Raw genomic sequence first — 27,212 nt, 5'->3', positions numbered from 1 at the left:
TTATATACTTAAGGGTATAGACGGATAAAGATATGAAGATTGAATAGTATTTATTTACCTACGTATCTGTGGAACTTGAAAAAAGCCGTCTTTTGTTCGCGCGTCAAAGGCTTGAAGTACGATTATAAAGAGTGAAAGAAGTAAAGAAGCCACTTTTGTCGTTTCCACGACGTATAGAATCTTCTTTTAATAATTTTCCATTGCTTTCAACTTATCGATCTTTGGATATTTATTCACCTCACGATGTAATTCTCAGAAGTACGTTCATTTACATGCATGCGCTTTTTTATTTACTTGTTTGTGTTCGCTTTATCGGATATCGAATGAAAAAATACGTTAACTCCTATGAATTTTTATTTACTCTTTTATGTTTATAAATGTTCAATCTAGGATAAAATTAAATAACTTCCGCTGTAGTGTTTGTTTTTATCGTTGCCGCTATCTCTTTTGTTCCCGGGTCGAGTGAAGTCGGCGAGTGATCAACTATATTGTGTCTAAATATTTTAAATCTCCACTTCGTAATACGTCTGAGCCAAGTGTAGTTATTCTCGGTATTAACAAGTCTGCAAGCAACAGACAGCGAGCATCAGAACGAGATAAAGATTAATTCCGTGCAAGTGTCGGTGAAGTCGAGAAGCAATAATGTTTCATTAATGTCTGCCATTTAGAACGTACGCGGTTACAGTCTTGCGTCGTCTGACATCATTCTTACGGAGTGCCTATTATTTCAAGTCCTCAGTTTAGAGTCCTCTCGAACTAACGAGACAGGCTAAGTCCCGGTGCGCATTTGCCATCCGTTCGGTTTCGTATTGTTACAAATGGCACAGATCTGTCGCTGGAGCCGTGCGGAGGCTAATGAGCTGTGAAGGAGATAAGGTGTGCCACACGAGAAGACGGGATGATCCCCCTATCTATGCGAAATGCTCATTGCTCAGTGCGCCCAAGCAAACGCTACAGATACTTACACAATGTCGTGAGGGGAGACGAGATAAATGTTATCGGAAGCTTGCTTTGACCCGCCTTCCATGCGCCTTCCAAATATATGATAATCTGTGTTAATCTATAAAATAGAACACAAATCAGCGAAATATATAAAAATTCTTTCATGATTAATAAAAAACGAGAATAACCATTCAATAAAAATAAAAGTTCTCATTCATATAATGGATAAAAATGTGGAATTCATGTTTTCGATTGCAAATAGAATAAAAGTTATCAGTTTAATAACCAAATAAAAATACATCAATGTAATTGTATCTGCGTCGCAACAGCATTTATAAAATTGAAGCTTGTAGCGGATTTATTCGAAAGACAAAGAACGAGTAAAATAGAGATTGTGGGCGCACAAAATGAAATGCAACGTCAGCCGAGTGGCCAGCGGGTGGCCTTTTTGAAACGTAACGTAGGCCAAAATAATTTCCTCCCAGGAAAAATTGATTAATATTGCCCCGGCCGCATGTAACCTAATAAGTGACGGCTATGCGCACCCGCTAGATAACTCGTAAAAATGACTTAACTGAGTTTCGCACTGGGACCAACCTTTATGGCGACTAACGCCTGTTTCACTTTTGAGCAGATTTAAAATTTATATTGAATTGTAATATCAAATATTATGATTGAAAAGCAATAATAATAATATCTTCATCAGTAATATTATCATGGAAAAAGAACTTTACTAAAATATGGTACAACGTGCATAAATGTAGCGATTAAGTAGTAAAAAAATATTAGTGTCAAAAGTTGTATCATAAACATTAAAAATTGTGTCGGAGTAAGTTACGGGTCTGCCAAGGGACATCGCGAGTGTTGCCCGTAATTGATGTGTGTAGCTTTTGTCGCTATGGCCGTTCGGTGTTTGCAGTCGCCCGTGGTCAAGTTAGACTAAATTAAATTGTTGTATTTTTCACAGCAAAATGACTGCGAGTAACCGAGTCCCGTTAACGAGGGGGCGGTAATGTCGTTTGTTCGCCGGACGCGCTGTTTGCCCGACACGTTCGAAAAATTTGTGTCACGGGTATAACTTACTGCCTTTTCGTTTTAGTTCCCGACTTAATGTTTCATTTCATTTAACTAGTATTTTTATTTCATTTTCACGTTCGTGTTACATTCGCTAACTGATTATTGTAATTTATTTACCACTCAAACTCGAGTCGAATCGCCTATCGCGTAACAAACCTTTGTTATCGCGATGCGATAAATGGCTCCGAGACAGCGAATTAAATGCCTTTAACGGTATGTCCCGACGATTAGTCAAGAGTTAATCACGACAGCGAATAATTCGTGTAATCAAATAGCTATACGTTTAATTATGGGGTAAAAAATTGCCTGCATGAATAATATGTTTCCCAGTGGAGTGAACTATTTTGTCCACGTTTAAGGTAATTGCCACCAGTTTCAGCTGACGTAGACAACGGCAAACCTGACACTCGCTCCCTAGAGTCTACCCTTTACAATACAATTAATGAATGGCTTTTATTAAATTTTTATTTACCATGTTTTAAACGCGACATTCTTGGAGGATGTTTTATGAATTGTTTCGATTGTTATCTTTAGTAATTGAGATCACGTCAAGGGAAAATGATAAATCGGTCTATTTTTACATTTCGGTCAACTATCGAAATTTATTATAGTTATTATAAGCACATATCCATTGTTGGGTTAGCAAAACTATAAAATAATTAATGCGTACTCACAACAATATGCTTGAAAATAGGTGTGAACAAGTAAGTTTATCGCCACAATAAAGGTAAATAAATTGGAGTCTGCTTATTCTCTAGTGGGAGGATCGCCCACGCATAATGTACTAGAGTGTTGTATGGCTTGTATCACTTTAATTAAAACGTTTATAATTACAATGGAATATATTTCGAATTATCCACTTTAATGTCAAGCACATTAACGTTTGATACAAAGCCGTGTATGTGTTTTCCGGTTTCAAATTTCATAATATCATGGTACTTTTAAATTATCCATCCAAATTTATTTTGTTTTGTGGTTTCATTTCGTTAACATTATTACACGTAAGTACAATTAATATTAGTACTGGGTAATAAAAATAATTTTCTTATCCAATAATTTAATATTTTTTAGAACAAATGTATCGACAGCCAGAACTAACTTAAACGAATGAAAAACGGTTTGATTTTAGACGTGACAAACGGTACGGAGCGAAAATATTGTAACACTAGATTTACACGGATCGTCCAGAAGTTTGGGGGGTTCGAGGGGCGAGGGGTCCGGGGGTTCGCTACTTGGACACGTACAAACCCCCTTTCAACGCTCCATGCCACTTATTCATCATTTACGCGTATTTTGAGTGAGATTTTGTTAGGGATCGGAGGGACCTTCTCACTTACATTAGTTATATTGCACGTTAGGAATCCTGTTCATTCAATTTGGCGGATCTTTTATCACTCGGAATAATGAGTTCCGTTTTGATGTATAGGTTTTTATCTTTATCAGTATATAGTATTCTAAGACACGTGCCTGAGAGGACTTTTTTGGGCTCTCAGTGCCTCATTCATTTGGATATATTAGAAATTCAATTTATCTAAGGTGATGGTAAAAAATTGTATGACAAACAAAACTTACTCTTTACTTTCCTTAAAATGAACCAAATTCTGTGTCATATATTACCTATATTCGATCTCCAACTACTAATATATTAAGGTAGCAAAGGATTATTTAGTAGAAAACCTCACTCATTAGTAATTTAAAATCGATGACGTAACTTCCGTCATTATTGATAGGAAGTTCTGTAAATATCAATAGCCATTGTTGTGCCGTCAGTTACTTTTTTCCTTCGTTACTGCCTCGTATAAATATTCAAGAAGAAAACAGGTACGGCCTTTGAGACCGCGTCGCTATATTGACATTATAATGAAATCCTCTTTAAACGTCTACGCTTTGATTGATAAAATATGCATTAGATAAATATATTACAGTATCGTTACATTTTCCTACAAAGAAACACGTTATTATGCTTCCTACCCGCTAAATAATTCAAGTATCATTTATGAAAATAGAAATATTTTTGATAGAGTTTCTAGCTAACAAAAATTAAGTACACCGTGCATTGTAAGTATTACTTTAGAAGCTATGACAATTAATTTTAACATTAGACGTTATTTTATTCTATTTAATTTTCAATACTCTTTTAACTTCAAATATGAATTAATCACGTTAACCAAACAAGCGTTGAGTGTTTTATTTTTCAAAAGCTGAAAGAAAAATGCATATTCGATATAAAAAAACTCAATATCTCGATAGAATAAATAAAAAGCTCGATACTAAACACTCAACCTCGCTAACGTATCTAGCGTTCAATATATGGACAATTTTAGAATAAATTTAAATAAAAACATTTACAAAGAACGAGCTACATTTCGAAACGAAAGTCTACTTTCAAAGTACACAAATATTTATAGACTCTAAAACCAGCATGACGGAAATCTACGACCGCGGTTATCTTGAGAAGCAATTTTGTCGGCATTACGCGTTCTTGTGGACTATCCCTTGCTAACCTGCGTGGGAGGATTGCATAATGTATAAACTGTAATTATTCTTTCATTTCGAGCGTCAGTTCTGACTAACTTAGCGCTCACAATTGACTTTATTAATATCTACCCACATATTATTATCATTACTCTATGCGAACATTTTTATATCTTATAAGTATATCTATGTTAACTATGCGAAGGTTTATAGCGACTATTACATATATACATTTATTTCATAACACATTCACGACATTATGCACTGCTTGTTATCATTATAAAAGTCTTAATTGTCTCTCACAAGATAATACTCGTAGATGAATGAATAAAACATAAAGCTTTGAGTCAATTCAACTCTCAACAAAGTAAATATAAAGTTTAATAATATTATTGCCCTTTAACCCAGAATCTGACCTTTGTTCTTTATTTTCAGATGGTGACCAGGACAAAGAAAATCTTCGTAGGAGGGCTATCAGCACCCACAACGCTGGAAGATGTCAAGAATTATTTCGAACAATATGGACCGGTGAGTACCTTACCGTGCCTTTATTATTTAAAATATTATGTCCTCCACCAATTTTATTTTCTGCGTAGGTAATAAGATCTGAAAATATTCAGCGATAAACTCAAATACGTGCAGAGTGGTTCAGTAAATTTAATAAGTTATTAATTTTCCCGCAAAATACAACCTACTCAAGGTTTTAAATGTAAAAGTTAAATTTCACAGAATCGAATAACGTCATAGCATTTATTTTCCATTTAAAAAAATTGTACACGTGCTAAATGTTTCATCCAATTATAGAATATCGTAGCAATTACTTACTGCGTTATTACGGACTAATTAGTTTCAGGTAAATAGTTTTAAATCAAATAATGATAGACACTATTATAAGGTAACGTAACAGCTAACGAGGTGCAGGTGTGTAATCAAAGTAATTTTCAATGAGGCTACAATTTCTTTACGATCGATATTAAATAGCATTCGTTTTAGTACCTACCCATTACTTTGGTAAATCAATGGAAAATCGTCCTTAAGCTGCGGGGATGAGGGTTTACTTTTGCTAGGGCGGCGCGTGTACGTCTGTAAGTCTGCGATAACTGAAGTCATTGTCTGGCACCCGCGACTCAGAGCAGGTGTCTATCTACAAAAGTTTCCGTAATTAGCCCAGTATCTAGCATGGATGCGGACTAAGGAACTTTTCAGAATTCAACATTGGCTATAGGCGGCAGTCATTGTGCCTGCGCTCAAAGTAATCGGCTGGAGCCAGCCAGCCGCGACGATCAAAACCTTCATTACCTATTATGAGAGTTTAGAATAAAGCCAACGAGTTTTTCGGAGTGAATGTGATTGATGCCGAGCGAAGGAAATATCCCGGGAGAGATAAAAGGAATTTAATGAAGAGTCTTTAAGAATAATGATTAAGGGAATGGTTATTCCTTTTGGTCGGCAGCCTAATGATGGGGTCCTTTGAATTACTTTTTGTGTGTCTACGTAATACTGTACAACCACAATTACGCTAATTATATCAAACGTTGCTATCTTTGCTTAATTATTAACTAAACAAATACTGTTTAAGATTTAACTTAATTGTTTCAATTCATTAATTCAAATAATAATTTTGAATAGGTAGGCTTAATAAATGTTTTCGTTACAATATTTCATTTATGAGAATAGAACTATTGTACCAAATTGTACTATCATAAATAAGATTAAATAAATAACATTGAAAACTGAAATTAGAAAATATGACTTTATCATTGGCAAACATAGCGAACTATGCCATTTATTAAACGGTATATTGTAAAGGGGTATCGTAATCCTATATATAATAGAGATAATAGCCCGTTTGATGGAAACTATCAAAACGTGTAATATCATATCAAGTTAGTGTAATTTTCTGTTGAGATAAATAAATTAATACCATTATTGGATATACGAAGAACGCACAGCGGGAATTTTGATTACGAATTAATTCAATTTAAACCGTACACTGCTCGGCTCGGCATCATTTCGTAAGGGTGTCACATTTTGAGCAAGTTTAATTAACAATCTAGTCGCTTTTGTAGGTACCTTCATTAGTGTATTTGTGGATAAACATTACGCAAACTCGGCGCAATCCAAGGTACGAAGTGCGAGTGCGTATTTAGGATGGTATTCGGGAACGGACGCCCTCTGCGTGGCCCGGCGCGTGACGCTCAGTCTACAGTCTACGGCACTCACGGCGTGTGTGTGCGTGCTCTCCGTGACTCCGATGCTTCGATACCGTGCTACGCTCTCCCCACGTGCGAGCTTTCCGAATGCAAACTGTCTCTGAATATCAAATGAGCCACTTAAATACCGAGCACAATGAAACGCCCACCTGAAGCAAGAGCCGTGGTACGCGTGCACGCAATGCCGCCGTAAATGAATGCCTGTCGGGTCGATGGGTGGGTGAGGTTCGACCCCGGTAACGATTTCCTTCAGATAATGGGGAATTTTCTGATGAAAGCTGCTCAACAGTACCCTTTCAAGGATTTAGGAAACGTCGGAACGAACGTTTAGAACAAATTTTATACGGATATAGAACGGTCGTAGTCGCATGAATGAATCTATGCGTAGAATGGACGGGAAACGCGCTGAAATAAATTATTTTAATCCCGTAACACTACCGTACCATAAAATTACTCAGAAATTACAGTATTAATATTATGCCGATATAGCTTTTATACGTATAATATTGTAAGTGTTATACATATTATATAAACATTTCTTGCTTACTATTAATAATATGTGTCCCCTAATTTATAAAAATTTATAAAGTATAATCGAAACTATAAAACACACTCATTGACAAATATCATATAGCTGTAATGTTAATCTTTTAATATTTGCTCAGTGACCTGAAAGTAGCGTTCATTTGCATCTATTTAATTAAAAGTTGATACAAGAGGGTAAAATCACCGTCCACGACAATTTTACTCTGTATAGAGAGGACGTCGTTTTCAATATTAATATGTAAATCACAGTCAAATTCACTTGAAAAGCAAAAGCCACCAGCCGGCATCAAGATGCCGACTTAAAAATTAATTAGCCGAACGACCGGTGTAATCTCTGAAGCCTACACCGATTACGGGAATTGTTGTTTTCTAATGTTGATTCCATTCAGTGGGGTGAAGGTGCGGTTTTAAGTAACTGCCTGTGTCGTTTATGTCCTTTCGATCCGAACCCTCATTTTGTCGATGTCGGTCCTATCGACAGAAACGCACACAAGGTCCTCAATTTCGCTCGGTTCTAGTCCTATTTGTTCTGCTCTCTCATAAAAATGTATGCTGTCTTTATCTATCTTTCTGGCTCGCTAAAGCGATCTTATATTTAATGTTAAGCGGACAACTTTATTCACAAGAATTTCGAATGAGATGTTTAAGTAAAATATCTTCTCCGCGAATATTATTTTTAGATTTACAAACGAGGGAAAAATAACCGAATCTCTTTATTCCCCACAAATTTATATTCGTTTTCATTTTTAGCACGGTAAATTATATTTGTAATTCAGCTAGGTGCTTAGGGGGGCTTTGCTTTCATTAAAGCTACTCTTTTCGGGTAATAGTATGAGGATTTTCATGTAAACATTAATTGCAATCTCGGTGGTAATCTGAAGCTTGATATTCGGATCAGAGTTCCGCAAGTAACGATCAAGTTTCGTAACCAATATAAAGTTAGAGAACGGGTGTTCGCTTAGCGTCGCACGCATCGGAGGGTGTCTCTGGTAAAGTTCCGCTGCATGCCTGATTCGCTATTGTTTTAGCTGAACGAGTCACAACTCTGACTTTGACCGTCCGCGTCGACGTCGCCAACGTCGATAACTTGTACGCAAGACGTGTGCTGCTTGCTTCCTCTCAACTATGAAACTTTCACGATTCCTTGTTATCTTAGTGTTTGCTCCTAACTGAGTATCAATTCCAAAATGTATTCTCTCTATAAACGTACCTACATATGTATGATGAATGAAGTTATCATGTTCCTCAGAATTTGGGTTGGTAAAACATAAATTTTACCGCATCCAAGTTACTACATGCTATTCAATACGCTCGGATACTATTATCAAGAAATACGGACTAGAGGCAACCCTATAGACGTCGATCAAACTGTTCTGGCCATATCTCGTAAACTCTTAAGCGTTTACATTACTAACTAAACATCGTTTACTGTCAGCAGCACTCCAACTGTAACTGAAGCGGGTCCGGAATTTGGCTTAACTATAGGTACGATATCATCGCAAGCCGTATATCAATCAGTTGTTACAACGCTCTACGATTGTCGTTTATCTTCGAGGCCACTCGGATCTGTCTGTCCAGATTCGTGCATTGTTCCGACATTAGCCAGGGCTGCCTAAACTGTGGATGTTTGAAATGCCAGTGCGGTAGTAGGGCTCCCGTTGCAGCGCGGCGCATCGAACGCCCGATAGCGTTTCCAATTTCCTGACTTAAATTGCTCTAATTTGGTTATGCGCTGACGGGTGATCGAAGGCTGCTAAAGCTCCCGCCACTAGCGACATTCGGTTGCGGCTTGTAATTTTTGTTCGATTTCGATGTACCGTTTGCATGTTCATGTTTTATTTCTTACAGTTTCACGTGGAATAACAGGAAATGGAATTTTTTACCTTTGACCACGGTTAGCTCCACGTAACGTGCGTTTTGTGACTCGTAGCTCTAGCTAAAATTTAACTACAAATTCTTTAGAAACGTACGGTAACTGAAAACGCATTCGTGCAATATTCATCGAAAAGTTCATATTAGTTTGCGTTTCAGAAAACGCAATATTTTCACTTCATTGGAAGAAAATTTAAATGGAAAGTAAACATTTTCATCCAAAATGATTTTCAGGAGTCTAGCAAGGAGTTTAAAAAATACTACAGATTTATTTTTAAGATTGAGCACTTTTTTTTTACTTTTCAATGGAGCGTACAACCAAAGTACCAATATATTAGACTAATGGCTTACTAATTACTCTCTGGAGTCGTTTTATAGGACCACATAACAACCACTCAAGAAGCTCTGTTTTCTACTATTCCAGTGTAAGGTCTTCTTTGTTTTTATTCGGAATATTTTACTTTGTATAATTAATAATTCAGTTAAGTATTATATTGTCTAATAATTAATTATATAATGAGGGAGGCATATTTCAAGAAGAATGTATTCACCTCATAATACCATTTTACAGTTACCAAACTTAATAGAAAACCCAAAAATCGTTACTCCATAATGACCGAGTAAGTCAATAATAAGTATGAAAATCTAAAAAATAAAAATTCATCGAATCCGAATAAAATCTTGTTCAACACGATCAACGCGATCGAAACAAAACGAACGCAGTAGTCGGGCGTATTGTTTAAAATTGAGGCTTACGGCTTTCACATAAGAGTCTATTTTTCAATGAAGCAGATCCCACGATATTATGAAGTAATGATATTATAGCTCCCGAAGCGGCGCGGGGGGTGCTTCGGATAAACGCACCCCCGAGCGAACGATTTGTTTTAGCCGTCTAGTACTATAGTCGTAATTGTAGACGCCCACGGCTATTTTGTCGTGCATGGCAGAAAAGGAATATCGAAAATGTATTATATATCCAATAGCTTACTTTAACAGTTCATTACATTTGAAATTTAATACGAAAAAGTTTTGTGCTAACGCTGCATATGGTTTTTCTCAAATGGATACTTTTCCAAAACTAAGTCGATAAAAAGATTCTAAGTGTCTTATTCGTTTGATGTACATTTAAGCTGTTTTTGAATAAAAATAAAGGCAATAAATGCCTTATGAGCTGACATCAAAAGTTTTATCATTACGTTGTAAAATAAATTGATTCTTATTCCTTTTCAATTTTCCACATTTTATTCCAAAATAACGTCAGATTGATAAAAATATGCCGTTACTTTTATCCTCATCTTACGATTTTACAAAAGGATTACCTTTGAAATGAGAAAATCAGCGTCGGTATTTGAATCACTCACAACAGAACATCAGTCTTATTCAAAGCTTTAAGAATCGAATGGGTCTCGTTACACGCATGTGTGAATACGGCGTCTTCAATCCGCAGTCTTTTTAAACCCCCAAAACTGATTTCACTGGCTATTTTTTCCTTCTCCCCGTCGACGTTAATTAAAATATTTCCATCTTCCCCCGTCTGTTTAACTTTTATTTCTAAACTTTCTCTGTTTTAAAAATTGTATGTGCATAAAAATTGATGAGTTGTTAAATTATTCGTAAATTTTGATTGCCTCGTAGAAAACGTCGGGATTGAGGTGCGCTCAACTTTTTTATTTCGAGAGACAATTAGGTATGCTAATTCATTTATAGTATGACAGCTCGGAACGAAAAATGCCGAGAAAAGATCAGTGGTGGGTCCTCGATGAGGGGTGGGTGGGGAGACAGAAGGATTGAGAGGTTATAGAGGTGACGTTTCGTATAGGGACCGGTTGTAATTAATGGATCGTGCGTGGCCTCTTCGATGACAGCCCTCTGTCGATTCTACACCCTAATATAATCTGCAGGCTATTAAGAAAGGTGTTTGAACTTACCGTATCGATTTCCTTTTCGTGTTTACAAAGTAGCTTGCTTCAAATTAGTAGGGAAATACCCACAATTCCTTCAACACATTGTATGACGTACTGTATGACGACGTCATATAAGTTATAGTTCTCTTTACAAAGCTCGAATTAACTATTTTAACGAGATGAAATAAATTGTAATGAAAACTAAAAAGAATTCTCTCCAGTTAAAATTATTCAATGGAATTTAATGATCATTTTGTAAGAAATACTCCAGAAAAATAATTGACCGAGCAAGAATGCAGTGAGCAACTCGCGAATTCTTCAAGTTTATTGCTTATCCGTAATAGATCCGTATTCTGAAGAAAGAAAAGAGAAAGCGAAGGGACACAGTAAACATAATTAGGTGTTAGAGACGACGGCCACCTTGATTGAACGGGACGCTGATATCTGTAAAGACAAAAACGATTTCGACCAAATTGTACTAGACAAAAACAATTTCCTCGTATTCTGTAAATGTAATAAGATTTTTTTATTTCTTTGTCGTACATAACATATTGTTAAAGAAATATACACGCGACATCGAATGTTAGTTAAAGCTAATCCAAATTAAAATGGATGACATCATTGATTTTCTTTATTGTCACTGTGCAGCTGCTTTATGTTACATATCAATTATCTCCAAAATTCAGAATGATTCGATTAAATGAAAAGTGGAAAATAAAAACAGATACGTGCGGCTGTGACAATTCAAACTGTCAAATAATTCAAGGTGCGGCACGGCGTATCTTACAATCAGTGAAATGTATAGCCGGTTCTAGCGAGACCCCGTATGTTTTTTCCATCCATTCGGTTTTCTTTATTTCTCCCACCTCCTTATAAATATAAGAGTTCGGCATCTTCGCGAATTCCCTAGATGAAAAGGTATTTTTCACGTAGCGAGCGAGTTTGCGGCAAAACTAATGTATATTTGTTGCAAAGCTTAGATATCGCCACGACTTATCTACATGTAAATTTGTTCTTTTCGTTTCTGTATCTTTTCCTGTCGTTATCGCTAAACATTTTCTGTGATTCGATAAATTATTTTACAGATTACTTTGTTAATCTACTTTTATAAACGGCTTATCATCACTCATCATCTTTCTAATAATTATAATGGATCAATAAAATTACTTAAATCAGTAATTTATGATTCGTTGTATCTATTTATAGTACGGTGGCTCATAAATAAAAAATAATTGTAAATTTCTGACTATATTGATAAAAATAATGTAAGCGATTTCGTTAGCATGTGTAAAACTTAATATCGTCGTTGTACAGAACTTTATTGTTTCTTTTTCTCTTAGGTCAACTTCCTTACTTAAAATACCAGTATTTGCGAATGGAAAGAATCTTTCAAGCATTTGCTATAGGCATTTATTCAATCCAAAAGAAAAAAAAAAATAAAGCATAATATTTAATATTTTTAATAACATTCCATTTGTCATAAATATATCGTACATACTTTAGGAAATAATTATTATAAAAATAATTAAAGCAGAATACATTTTACAACTCGAAACCGTAAAAATATTAAGTACTGGCAAAGATTAAATTAATTCATAGTAAAAACTTGAGCTTAAAACGCTATCAAAGCAGGTTTATGATTTCTTTTATTCCACTTAATTCGCCGACTCGTTATTACCCTGTACTATGTGTAGTTAGTGTTATCGTCCGAGTCAACCGCAATATCTTTCATGATATAACTCGGTAACGTGCTGTGTTAAAAACAAAACAAAAGTGAGCGCAGTCGAAGTAATAAAGCAGCTCGATTTCCGCTATTTAGAGAGGCGAAGAGAATTAAAGTTCTTTTAAAGAAAACTTCTCTGCACAACAAACAAAACGTATCCAAAGTGAATAATAAGAATTCTATGGGGATCTGTAGGAAAGCCACTTTCAAAGCGATGATGGAGCACGACCACTCCGACATCTACGCGTAACTGACAAATTGCCCGGCATTTTTTTCGTAAAATTTCTTTTTTTTTTCGGCAGTAATTGTCGAACATTGGCAATAGATTACCGTGAAAATTTGGACCTCCGAATACTATGCTATTTTCCAATAAAAGTGTGAATTGTGCACATTCAGTCCGCCATTTTAGAAAAACAATTTCTATTTGATTTCAAAATGGGTCCAATGCATTTCCGTTAATGTTAAATTCATTATTTTGAATAGGCTTCGCACTTTTGTTGCATTCAAATGCAAACCATGTCCGATTCTGTTTATTTAGACATCGTATTGTACCTAATATATTAATAACCTAATATAAATTTTGAGTAATGTATAAAATAGTCCTTTAGCAAAAACAGAAAACTTAATGGAAATTAAAAAAAAATATTTCTTTTGACGAAAAACATTTTACATGAAGTCATAAAAGCGTTTTGATATCGCCAACCCTCTAAACGGTACAAAGGTACTACAAAACACTAACTCGATACAAACCGTGATAAAGGTTCAATTGTATGCAGTAAATAAAATATGACTTGGCCATATTTCCACTTTCGTTTCTTTCCGTTTTATGTCCCTTTTTTCTTGGTTCGCTAGAAAACCGTTCATACAAAATACCTTTTCGATATTGCCCAACTTTATTAGCATCGGGCTCGTGTTTTTATACCTACAATATCTTAACACTCTCCGTCACTTTTCTGTAATAATGATTTTCACCTGTTCGTTTAAATGGAATCAATTTTATTTCAATAAGTAAAAATGTATATTTTTTAGCCATGTAGCCATCTTAACAATTTATATTTTATATTCTGATATGCCAGCACTGTTATAAATAATACTTATATAACGCTCCTTTTCTTTATTATTTCTATCATTCACGCCCTTATACTGCCGAGATCTTTTGTGGTTACCAAAATACAACAGCTATATAACTCACATTAAAAACGTACTGACCTAAGTCATTAAGCTTCACATTGCTTTGTAACGGCTTCCTAAATTTATTCGCAATTGAATTTCGTCGGCTGAAATATTATTTCAGGACCATCCATAATTTAAACTGCGTAACCTTAAGTCGGCCGCGGCTTCGTACGGTACAAATAAATAGCTTCTTCAAAAGCTATCGTGAAAGCGAATTAGAATAATGCGCTGCGATTTGGCGTTTCAACAAACGAGGACGTAAAATGGCCCTCAGTGGATTACTCGGGCGTTCGGGTGGGCTCGGCTAAATTTGGGTATAAATGGAGGTATCGTGACTTCACTGAAGCTTACTATTAGCCAAAAGACTACACAGATTCAAATGAATGAGTGCACGAGTCGATTTGTTTTCTATTACAAGATAACGGACTCATTTGAAGCTCCGTGCATCTATATTTATGTTAATGGTTATAATGATTGTATCGAAACGCTCGATAATGTAATAACGTTGTTGGAAAACAGACGGAATATATTCGATTATAAACGTTCGCGTTATAATTATAGAGCGTGTTTTTGTTTAACAGGATATGGAATCACTGAATAAAATTAGACAATGTAAATCGGTGCGATAAGAATTATTTATGAATAAGCTTATTGCTTAATGATATTTGATTTTCATTTATATCAAAGTATTTTTTATCTGCATTATGAAAATAATATCAATAAACTGTTACAAAAAATACCATTCAATTAAAACAAAACATTCACATTTTCAAAACAATTACAATGATATTCTATAGCACATACCTTATGTTGTTTATTTACGTAAATAATATTAAAAAAATAAGGATAGTCTCGTACAGATATGAAATAGGCGCCGACCTGTCTCCTCGATGCTAATGTTTAAGATTAATGGAACTACCTACGCTATGAGACCGAGCTGTAAGTACGTGCAAAAACGTAATATAATACAATTGAAATTTAATTCACTGTTGCGATTATATTCAAATGCCAAGCGGTCGAGTGCTCTTAAAAATATTTTATTTCTATACCTAGTTATATTTGCAGTTGCGGCATGTTAGTAAAATTATGTTTCATTATATTTCATTCATGAAAAGAGAGCACATTTTACATTTATCTATTTAATTTTAGATTAAAATAAATGTCCTTGAATTCTAATATAACTTTGTGGCTTTAAATTAAAAATTTAGCAAAATTATATAGGTAAATAAATATTCTTGATTAAGGTCTACGCTTTATTAAGCGTAGCACTATTGAGTCTACGCTAAAGTCTCTATATTTTTCTTTAACTGGATGTAAATTTAATTTAACTAATAATTTTATCAAATCTTACTTTACAGACTAAATGATTGATTTATTATTGTGTATGTTCAAATAAAAACATCAATTACAAACCCATAATATTTCATCTCCTGACGTAGCATCTCGAACTACGTCATACGAACTCTTCCAGCAAATTAAAGAATATTAAACTTTATTTCCTAGGCTACAAGCTTTTATTTTCATTACACTTTTATACAATGTAGGAACGCTTATTAACGGTGCTTAAAAAGTAATGTATCACACACGCCCGACCAAAACTTGTTCGTTATTAAACAAAAGGCCGTAAATCAAAACTGCCGATGTATAAGCTGCAATAAACTATTCCATCAACTAAATCCGCACTCATTTTTAAACAAATTTAAATTAATAATCCGTTAACACTAAGTTATTACCTCGTTTGTTTTTCAATCTTTATTAAATCTGTTTGAAAGCCTGTAATATATACGTGAATAATACTGGACTTTACTTTGAAAAGGTAAAAATGTTAGTTGTTACATTTTTACTCTGATATATCAAAATACTAGATTTCCGCCCGCGGCTTCGCCCGCATAGTTCCTGTTCCCGTGGGATTTCCGGGATAAAACCTATCCTATGTGTTAATCCAAGTTACCCTCTATATGTGTGCTAAATTTCATTGTAATCGGTTAAGTAGTTTTTACGTGAAAGAGTAACAAACATCCATACATCCATACATCCATACTTACAAACTTTCGCCTTTATAATAGTATTAAGATTGTAAACTAACTATTATGTACAATGCGCTACAATTTTACATACTAGCTATTTCTATTTATTTTTTAATTATTATCCATTCTACGTAGGTATATTGTATTTATTCCTATTACTATAAATAAAGCAGATATTTAAACAATGTAATCAGAATTAAAACAAACAATTAACTTTCGCAACTTAAACTTTTATGTACGGTACAAAGCTTTAAATACTTTGGAAACGGTGCTTTTAAAATCATTAAAAAGCCTACTTTCATCAGTGCCGAAGTAATAAAACGGTTTTACTGTTATCCACGGCAATGGATTTGGACAATATATCTTCAGATTTATTGAAATTTTAAACAATCCTTATAAAAAGACTATAATGTTGTTTATTTTCTATTTAAATAACAAATTAAAGTGTTTTTATTTCCCATCATAATAACAAAAAAATATTATTACTAAAAACAGGGCGTATTTAATTAATTGACCTCAATAAATCTTTTCCCCAATTAATTATGAAAAATCTCAATCAGGTCTTTGGACAAGTGTCCAAAAATTAATTACAAATACGTACTTATTCAATGAGAGTTTTAATTAAATTTAATAACCTTTTTTGTAAGATAAGTATCTTTCCTAAATATCATTATTTTTTAAAGCCCTTATAATATTATTTACGTTTACAATATGCGTACGGAAAACATTGATTACGATCTTTTGACTTGCATTACAGCATTACAAATTTCTGCTCTTTACTCATAATCACCTATATGAAAAAATACAGCTTTCTACAAAACCTAATCTTTCGAGAATGATCCATATGTAGGTACCAAACCAAGCTGTAATTTACCTAATATACAGCTTTCTACATAACCTACAATGCTTCTAGATTGATCCATACATACAAAACATACATAGCCTAATATTATAGCATAGTTTGACAGATACACTAAACCTCAACGTAAAAGCTCAATAAAGAAACATCCATTATCTGCGCCTGCGTGTGTTTATAGTATCGTAACACCCCAATAGATAAACTGATTACGATGTTTTTCTTTCAAAGTTCTTCCTTGTAAGTTCGATCTCGGCAAGTTTTATGGAAATGCGAGGGGTAACGTCTGTTGTTTTAAATTAAAGATATTCCGGTGTAGCCTGTAACGTATTATGGTATTGCGTTGTTCAAATTATACTACATTATCATGTTGTATTCTTTACATATTATAAGTAGACTTTAAAGTTGAATATGTATTATGATTGATTTTTCATATTTGATTGACCCAGATAAGCAAAAATAAAGCTTAAAATAATGAAATTAAAATTGAAAATACATTTATAAAAATATCAGCAAATGTAGAGCAAAAGTTCCAAATATACTCTACAATCTCTCCATGATATAAAATTAGCACAGCAAAAGCCAATCGATATCAGCGTCTCGAGTAACATTTTCGTTAAACTTTATACGAGTATCTCCCGTTTTATATTGCTCACATTGCATTGAGATTGACCTTATCGAACCGCCTGTTTGAGGCTTTCTGCCCGGCTCCCCCGGGAACAACCCGGCCAACTTCCCCTTGATAGCCCAAACTTAACGTTTCTGAAATAAAACCACAATTATTAAACCATGTAAACATCACTTATGAAGTATTTACGACCACCACCACGAAATTTTTCTCTTTCTATAAACACTTCTCGTATTTATCGCTGTTATATAGCTCTGTTGACTGCGCCAGCGGTGGAGGAAAATAAACAATTGTATATAATGAATAATATTAAGAATCACAGTTGACATTTCTCGCAAAGTTAAAGAAATCTTTGCTCACGAGGCAGCGACGCTGGCGCCCTCTGCCAACCTTAATTAGTTTTTTCCTCCAAAGTAATCGCAGACGGTGGAACATGCAACTTTGTAGCCCCTTAATGAAAATGCTCTTAAGTGTTCGTGTTTAATGTTTATTTACTTCCACTTTGTTTTTCAACTGTCTTATTATGGTTCCTGTAAAACCAGTTGTTGGTGTACTGCGGCTTTTAGGTGACTGTTCTGTATTCACTTATTTAAAGTACCTCATGCTCTTTAATGGTATGTAGTTATTTTTTATTTTGGTACGCCATGTTCGCATGTTAGTTATGGTTGTTTTAGCAAGGATTAACGTGACTCTCTTAAGTTATATATCTAATATTTTTAAGACTGCGCTATTACTTATGAGGATTTAGAAAATGAACATAAAATATAATTTGCAATAAGTACCTAACAGATTCGTGATTAAAATATAAAACTCAAAGTATAAATAAAAATAAAAAGTTTCTTAACGTTATTTCGGGATCACAGAATCCAATACAGACAAGCGACCGATAAATTTGATGCACTTCTGTTCAATCTCACTTTGAAGTTAATCATCAACATTTATGTCAATTCCTTAAAAAAATAACATTTGTCTTGTAATTGATAATAATACTTAGATTCTTATTTCACTTCTTACCCATCAATTCAGAAAATACCATTACCATGTTTTATATGTATTTGAGTAGATCATAAGAATATTAATATAATATGAAAATAGCCTTTCTAAAGAAAACGACCTATTAAAGCACTTCTTATGATTGCTAAAATCAAAAACCTAAGTCTGAATGCTAATATTTCTATTGAAATGAAACGTTAACTCAAATAATATATAGCAATTAAAATGCGACGAACTCTTTGATTTCTTTACGTTAAAACGCGCGTGAAATCAAACACAAGAAAGTACTAACCAAAGCATTAACCTAAAATGTTCTCAGCCAATACATTACTGACGAAAAATTCATAAAAACTTCAGTTCCATGAATTCTTTGCTATATAAACGTTTTCCCTGAAGAGGCTGAAACACCGAACCACGCTTATACACTAAAAAAAGATGTAAACACACCGTCGCTTAAGGTATGGTAACGTTTACAAAGACGTTAAGTAAATCGTGGCAGCCGTTGATAAACCGTAAATCTTTAGCCCCAGTACAATAACAATATAAATCAGTTACCTATTCTCTCCGGCACAAATTTCATTAAGCCATAATAAAATTCAATTACCTTATTTAAATGTTCCGTTTAAATGTTTGCGTTATTGATTTTATCTCGTGTTTTCTGGTGTTAAATTGTAATAAAGCTGTGTTTGTACATACAAATAATTGCGTTCAAACATTATTATTATTTTGAATGCAAAGCTAAATTTATAATTAATATAAATATATAACTTTAATCAATTTGTTTGTCTATTTTAAATGGAATATATTTTATTAAAATAATTTCGTATTCATGAAAGTTTTATAATGCAATACAAATATTCAAATATTTTGTCGATCATTGCTTGTAGATGGTCGTCTATTAAACTGCTCTTTACAAAACGGATATCTTACTCTACTTGTAATATTAACAACACTTTGCTCCTAATAAACAATGGAGCAATATATAATCTTCACAAAATAGTGCACTTATCTTACTTAAATAAATGTTTTAATTATAATTTTTACTGCGACGCGTTGAATAAGTGTCAACAAGGTTCATTTTAATTTACGTGCATGCTTCTTATAATATCATAGAATAAGAAATATGAATGATAGACGTGAAAGTAACCTTTTTATGCTAAATTATTTTTAATTATGTATAATTAACAGTTGCTTTAGAATAAAAGTCTTTTAATATTCAATTTAAATGACATGCAAGTCATATAATATAACAGAATGTCAACACCTCTCCAGCGAAACTGCCGACGTCTACAAGGGGAGTGCGGTGAGTGGCAAAAAATGAGAGGCCGTTTCACCTTACGTCGCAAAATAAGCAAATTTTACCTTCCACTTCTATGAGGCCAGAAAGGAAGGGCCTTTTAGCTTTTTAGCTTGCTTATTTTATTACAAAAATGAATTTCACTCGACGAGACAAACCGAAAGTAAACACGACTCCAGCCACGGAATATGTGCGGTTCGCCGCGCTGAAAGCATTTACGTCATTTGTCTTTGGCGAATATCACGAAACGTAATTTGTGTAAATTCTGTTTAGAAATATCGCGGTCTTTAGCGGCAAAATTTACGCGAGAAGATTCCGAACACGCACCTGTATCGCAAATATACGACCCTCTCGGCGTCCACACATCGTCGTCGCCGATGAAATTTATAGGACATTTTTATAGTTCACTACGGACACTCTTGTTTTAATTTCGCGTAAGGATGTTGCTTCACATCGGTTCTATCTAGCGCCCCTATTTCGCCGCAAGCCTAATGTCGCGCGCCGTTGAAATTTATCGCGTCGCTTGTAATTTAGCCACCCAGCGTCACCCGCGTCGCCCGCGTCACCCGCGTCACCCGCGTCACCCGCGTCACCCGCGTCACCCCGCCACATAACGTTTTCTAATGAAATTGTCCACATCCACAAACTCAACTTGCCACAACGCCCGGACGGCCGACGCCGCCGGATGAACCGAAAAAAGTACAGCTCGCGTTACTAATGGCTTCATTTATCACCGTCACTAACACTGATACACCACAACGACGTTTTATATTTAATTTGGCGCTGTGCGGAATAAATTGCGGTCGTATCAGGCCTATAATGAAGGACGAGAGCGACTCGAATAATCCGAAATGTAACTATGTTTGTATGTCCTATTTTGGATTAATTTGTTTTAGCTAAGTGATAAGTTAGATGCCACGCTTCCATGAATCAGAACTTTACCAACTTTGTAGGGGCAAATACGGGAAAACTTCCCCGAATATTTGTTTTGTCGTGTTCAATACGTCAAGGAAGAGAAACAAGGAAGCTTTTACGAAGACTTATGTAATTACATGTGCGGGATATATAGCCATAACATACCGGATAGGTGAAAGATAAATGAGATATTTAATTTGTTCTTATCCTAAGATACTAATGATCAAATATTCGATGTATTAAAAACAAATAACAATAATAATAATCAGCACAAGACAAGCATTAACCGGTCTAAAACTAGCTTCGTTACTCACCTTTAAAACGGCACGGAGAAGTAAAATTTAAAGCGCGCGATTAAACAAGATTTTCATAAGCGTGCTACTGTTCAAGTTAACAGATCGGTTTGCCCGTAATTCGGTTTAAAGCCTGTGTAACACAAGTTATCCCACCGTTTTACGGCAAACGATAAATGCATCGCCGGTAGGTGCAACCGCACGCTCTGCATATGTATTTCTTAGACCCAACGGTTTTATCTCACAAATAATTTCCCGCCATGGCTTAGACTTGGAAAACCTAGTTATAAAACTTTTAAATCCCGCATCTTTTTGGAAGATGCAACATTTATTTATAACGATACTTTACGTGAGAATTTTCTTAATTTGCGTCGCCTGTTTTAAGTACATATATTGATATTTGATGAGGTCATATTTTTTTTTAACTTTTTTGTTTAGACGAGATTGATCTTTATAAAGTTTAAATTTAATTTTTTTATTATAAAATCTAAAATTTCCTGAAAGAGAGGTCCTAAAATATACCTAAACATGTTGAATCTATAATCTATACTGCATTAATATTCATTTTTTGTTAAAATAGATACACGGCTAGTATTTGAAATCACAGACGAATTCACTGTAGCGTTACTCAAACACAAACTATAAGAAGCGAAATTGGATTCAAACGTTATCGTGCGTTGGTCGTAGAATTTTCTACCGTTTCATGAGATTAAAGTAAGCTCACATTTAAACAGCGAGCCGCGTAATTTGGCAACTGAGCTGTGATTAGATAGTGCTTCTGCCTCGTTACCCTAATGAGAGACTTTAACCCCTGTTCACCATGCTAATATTATTACCAGACTTTTATCTTTGTTTGATATTCAAAATGCAGAATTCTAATTTTATTACTCTCGGCTACATCCCTTTTAGTGTCGCCGTGTAAAGTAACCTCGTTTTATAATTATGTCCCTACGAACACAGGCAGTACTATCGTGTAGCAGCACGGCTATAATGTATTTCGGACTGCAAAACAAAACAAAACAGACGACAGTTAGTATTCGGTGTATGCTGTCTTAGGCAGTTCCTTATTCTACATTTTGGCGAAAGCCCCGCTATTTCGGAAGTAATGTAAATCGTCGCAGGCCACGGCGAACTTTCCCAGATACCTCGCCAAAGGGACAAGACGTTAATATATGCGCAATCCTGCATTCTACGTATTGTTGCTTAATGCTGGCTGTTTGTTGTCTGCTCTCGTCTGCTCTCCCGGTGACTTGCAGATTTGTTAAGTGATGTTTCACTTTCCATAATGTTACCCCATACATATATTATCAGCTAAATTGTTAATAAAAGCATGACGGGATAGAAAATGTTACACGTATAACAGTAACATAAATAAAACATAATAAAATCAACGTAAAGTGCCGAATCGCAGTTTATTCTTCGACCCTTTTATGTCAGATATTAATTAGAATAAATTTCTCATACAATGTTTTACATTTAATTAGGCAAGTTGAATGCCCATTTTCATTCCCTCATACTCGTAAGTAATAGTAATTAAGAGTACTAACATATTTCGAATTGAAATTCACGGGCCCGCTGACCTTTGTACGTAAATATTCCCAAAGGTTTTCCTTACAAAATCTGCTGCATCGTTGTTAATCCAGGGATAGTATTTGTATTTCATTATCAACAAAAGCTTTGTTGAAAAGATGACGCTCAGCACAATTTCGAGATACAGCCACCTACACAACCCACATTGGAGCTTGAGCAAAGATATTTCGCAGTCGTATTTACTCAGGCGTACCAAAATTGTTTGCTTACATGTTTGACGCGCCGCACGCAATGCTCATTACGACGAACGGGCTTTGTTCAGTCTTAGAAAATATATTGTTACTCCCGATAGAGCCGGGTACCCTTTATATATTTTATTTATCATTTCAGGTAAGTTATACGAGAGCCGTGTGGGAGTGCTAATGGCTACGGATGGGTGAGAATTTTGCTTTGAATCTGCTAGCGATTCGTACTTGGTGGTAAATAATGCAGAGTGTTTGAGTTAAATCTAAAGAGGACATTTATTCAACAAGTGACCGGGGTAGCTATCACCATACGTACTACTGTGAACACTAAACATTCATTATGTTTCTTAACGCGCGCGGGCAGGTTGGAACACTTAATTGTTCATACAACAAGCCAGGAGGGAATTGGCTCTAAATGCTTCGTTGTCCAGGACGCAGTTACACCGCAAACTTGCTACGCGATAATGGCACGAAGCTTCCGCAGTTGCCATCCGAAAATAGACCGCATTATCTCGCCTCAGGGGTGAATTTAGAGAAAACGTGTAAGCGGTAAAATTTTGTAAAGAGAGCCGTGATGGAAAGCGCTATAGACGACCATTTTCACCTGCGATTCTTCTTCATCTTACCCTAAACCGACGCACCGCTTTACCTAAAGTAATTATGCCACATAACATATTAGTCTTTTGGGAGCGAACACATGTTCGAAACGCTTAATCACTTACTTTACATTTGCGTACACAAATAATCCGTTAATTTAATTTCGGTATTTATGACGTTTATTTAATTTATTATCATATCAAAGTGTAGGCTTCATTTAGTTGGGTTTGTATGCGTGCGAATAAACGGTAATTACATAATCATGTTGTTACCGTACACAAGGGAAAAATTTTAACGATTTCAAGAGCTTTATGACAAAAAATTTCAGTCTGTTGAATAAACATTATGCACGTGTAATTGAAGACATGAATCATTATTTTTTCCTTTTTTGTTTAAAAAATATAAACATTTAAATTTTATTCATTTGTATTGTAATGCAATAGAGAGAAAAACTTATAGTATAATATTGAATTATTACATAAGAGTTATGGTATTCTTTCCTTAAAATGCTTTGAAACGCAGATTTGCGAAATGTGCCCAGACATTGAAGGAATATATTGATCATATCAATATTATATCTCGTAAAACGCATTGCAGTACCCGATTTCAAATCTCATTGAAATAAAAATATTTCTAGCGTATATATCTATGAAATGCGCAGATAATTATCGATGTTTATAAAAAATACTATCACATTTTTATCTGTTTAAAGTTTCATGTAGTATGGAGAAATATATTATGAATTGAATTCAAATTATAATTTTGTCGCCTATATGTTACACAAATATGCTTCTAATTCAACGCAATAATATTACCAGACTCGCATAATAACCAAACGCTAGTCTCTAATATAGACAGCATAATTTAAACATAATTACGGATGTGGTTTTTGGTAAACACAAATAATTGTAATAAATTTGTGAACCCAACACAACCCGATAGAACATTAATCACAAATATGTTCCGACTTTTATTATAGGCACCGAAAATATCCACTACACAAAATAAAGCACAAAAGCCATTTTATCTGACAGGACCTTGTTTGAAATCATAACAAATAGCCCTTTAGAAAACCGCATCCCAACCCGAAAAGGGACCCCTTTAGACATTACAAATCTTTACCGCGTCGCGCACTTAAGAGACTGTCAATGAAAATCTCCGCTTTCCACGACTACGTTATACATCTTAATGGATTACATGAAATAAAGTCGGATAAAACAAGAATCTGTTAGGAAAACCTTCAACCGCAAATAGGTACCTACGCATGCTAAAACAAAATTTATTACGTTTGCCCTTGGTCAGAAGAAGGGGCAGTTTTGCTTTGAAAGCCGCCTCGCGTTCGACCGTTGTGGTTTTATACGCAACAGACGTATTATGAGTTACTAAATAGTTCAGCTTAAAGTATTTGTTTATTACCTTTATACTCGATCATTGTTTTCGTTACATCTCTAATCAAATTATCAAAGTTTTGATCGATTGAAACATTGTTGTTATTGATACATATTCTCTTTCGACGTTTACAAAAACAATATCATATTTAACTATTAATAATGAACAATATATACGTATTTTAAATCTTTAAATATATTAAGCACCATGTTCCTTCATCGATCAAGATTAGCCACGCACACATAACTCTGTTCGAATGAAATTCGCTTTGAACGTGTTCATTTCGCGCCCTTTGACGCTAGATTTGATGGCCTATTTAGACATTTGATCTGAACTCTTTCGTCATTATTCCCATTCGGATCCCTCGCACCAGTGCAGCCTTTGAATTCAGAAACAAATGGAAATGTATGAGAAGTTTTTAATTCGCCTAATGCACGCCCTGTCTCCGTCCTTCCCTGCAGCGCTATGGTTTCGTAGCGCGAGCTTCGTACGGCTCCCGTCACATCAACTTTTGTATTATAGGCAGTTTATTTTAGCTTCGTCTTGAATACATCCCATTTCGCTAAGACGTAGAATTTTAAAGCGGAATTTCAGCGCGGACATGTACCTACTGTTTTGTTGCAAGAAATTCTATTCACGTCTAAGAAAATGGTTTTGAAAAAGTTGTTGCATTATAGTCGTTCAAAGAATAACGAGGAGAAATAAAATTTTGCAATTATATTAAAGCTTATAGAAATTGTTTTACTTTCCTTGTGAATTAAATGAAGTAGTTTAAAATTATTTTATTTAAGTATACCTAGTAGGTTATATATATAATTGTCGGTAATAAAATTTCAAATATTTTTAAGTTATATAGATTTCTCATATTAATAAAAAGTATTCTAACTTCCAATAAACTAATATCAAGTTAGTTGAACTAAGTTGCTAAGTTACAAGCCCGATGCCACCTCAACCCACCTGCCATCTAATTCTCATATGAATGTGAAATTATATGTAAATGTCGACCAAATGCTGCCGCATAGCTTGACAACTCGGCAGTGCTGTAAATATACGGTAGCATTGCAATCACTTTACCAAAACATGCGATATTGTAGTTTGCCATGCGTGTAAATCATGTAAAATAAAACGCATTTGCCACCCCTCATTCGTAAAAACCGCTCGCTCAAATGAAAATCAAGATTCGGTAGAAACTTACGAAATTATCGTTCGCCTAATTGCATTTTATGGGGTAAGCAGGTTATGGTATAGCTTATATTTTCATGGAACATTCGGGAAAGCGTAGCAGAGTAATAATATTACTAGAGTTCAACTACGACATCTAAAAGTTTGCCTATAACATTTATTCTCACTAAAACAGCATACAAATAAATGCAAACTGTAGAATGTAGCAATTACAATCTATGTAAGGGGACGTGGATTCATATAAGTAGACAGTTCATATAATGTGCACGAAGCTCATACCGCAACAGTCTAACGAGTGCAATATCACCTAACTACGTTCAGCAGAAGTACCCCTTCTGTTTTAAACTAGAATCCATTTCACGACTACAAACTCCACAAATGTGCATTTTCTCGAGCGAAGCGCCACAAAGTGAAGTTTAACCACTTGCCGTAATTACCAATAAAACATGTTACAGTTGATGTCAACGAGTGACATCGGATTATTTTGTTATTTCACTGACGTCGCGCTCCGACATTTTCATTTCTATCATATTTAATTAAAAAGTTGTTTAGACGTCTTTAATTTGCGAATTAATAAAAGAAAGTCGGTCGCAATGAAATTACTATCTTTATTAAATTGAAAGCGGTCGAGAATCAACTGCGAGGGATTAAGAACTATGATTTTATAGGCTTTAGAACTAGTTTTATGCTCTTTGTTAGCGCTTTGTAGTCACATGGTTCAGTTTAAACGCATCCTATTCGAAGAATATTGACAGATATGATCACTTCTCGATTGGACTCCAGCCAATAAACGTCGGGATTTTCTGTGCGATTTGTAACTCGATACTATTTCAGTTTCCGCTTGGAACAGGTACGCCATTTTGTAGTGTTCTCATATTCGACATGAGTTTAGGAGCATTTGCAATATTCTTACAGCTTTATTGTACATTATTCGGTGCCAATAATACCGTATTTATTGAACCAAAAATATTGCTACGCTCAAAATAACTTTTATGGTATGATACGAGGGTGCTTATAGATACGTAAACATTTTCACAAATATTTTCTCTATTAACTAATATTTATTCTGAAAAAATAAGAAATGAAAATAAGAAAATAATAAATTGAATTCTAAGGTAAAGTTGTTAAGAAATAGTCACGTATACAAATTCGTTGAAAATCGTATATATATGAATGTGTCGCGCGGAGACCATTGCCGCTCGCGGCTATGTGATACTTTTTTATTTATTTTAATCAAATGTGCCAGTTGTTGTTTTGATGCTGTGAGGTTTGCTGCGGCGGTAGTTTTGTGTGCTCTATATTCACCCATGAATTCCGGCGCACGGGCCTGTGGGT

General features: G+C 34.7%; 1 protein-coding gene across 4 annotated transcripts in view; it reads left to right on the top strand.

Moving 5' to 3' along the window:
- Positions 1-27,212, top strand: part of Rbp6 (RNA-binding protein 6) — a 387,192-nt gene that overhangs the window by 247,181 nt on the left and 112,799 nt on the right. For all 4 annotated transcript variants that reach the window (XM_090105937.1, XM_090105934.1, XM_090105935.1 and 1 more), the window contains one exon: positions 4,930-5,022. In XM_090105937.1, coding sequence (XP_089962063.1) covers positions 4,930-5,022 — 93 coding nt within the window. The remainder of the gene's footprint in view (positions 1-4,929; positions 5,023-27,212) is intronic.

The sequence above is a fragment of the Colias eurytheme genome, chromosome 9, assembly GCF_061535395.1.
Source record: "Colias eurytheme isolate Ceu_HAF_F1 chromosome 9, ilColEury1 Martin Lab GWU primary, whole genome shotgun sequence".
NCBI lineage: Eukaryota > Metazoa > Arthropoda > Insecta > Lepidoptera > Pieridae > Colias > Colias eurytheme.
This window is presented reverse-complemented; position numbering and strand designations above follow the sequence as displayed.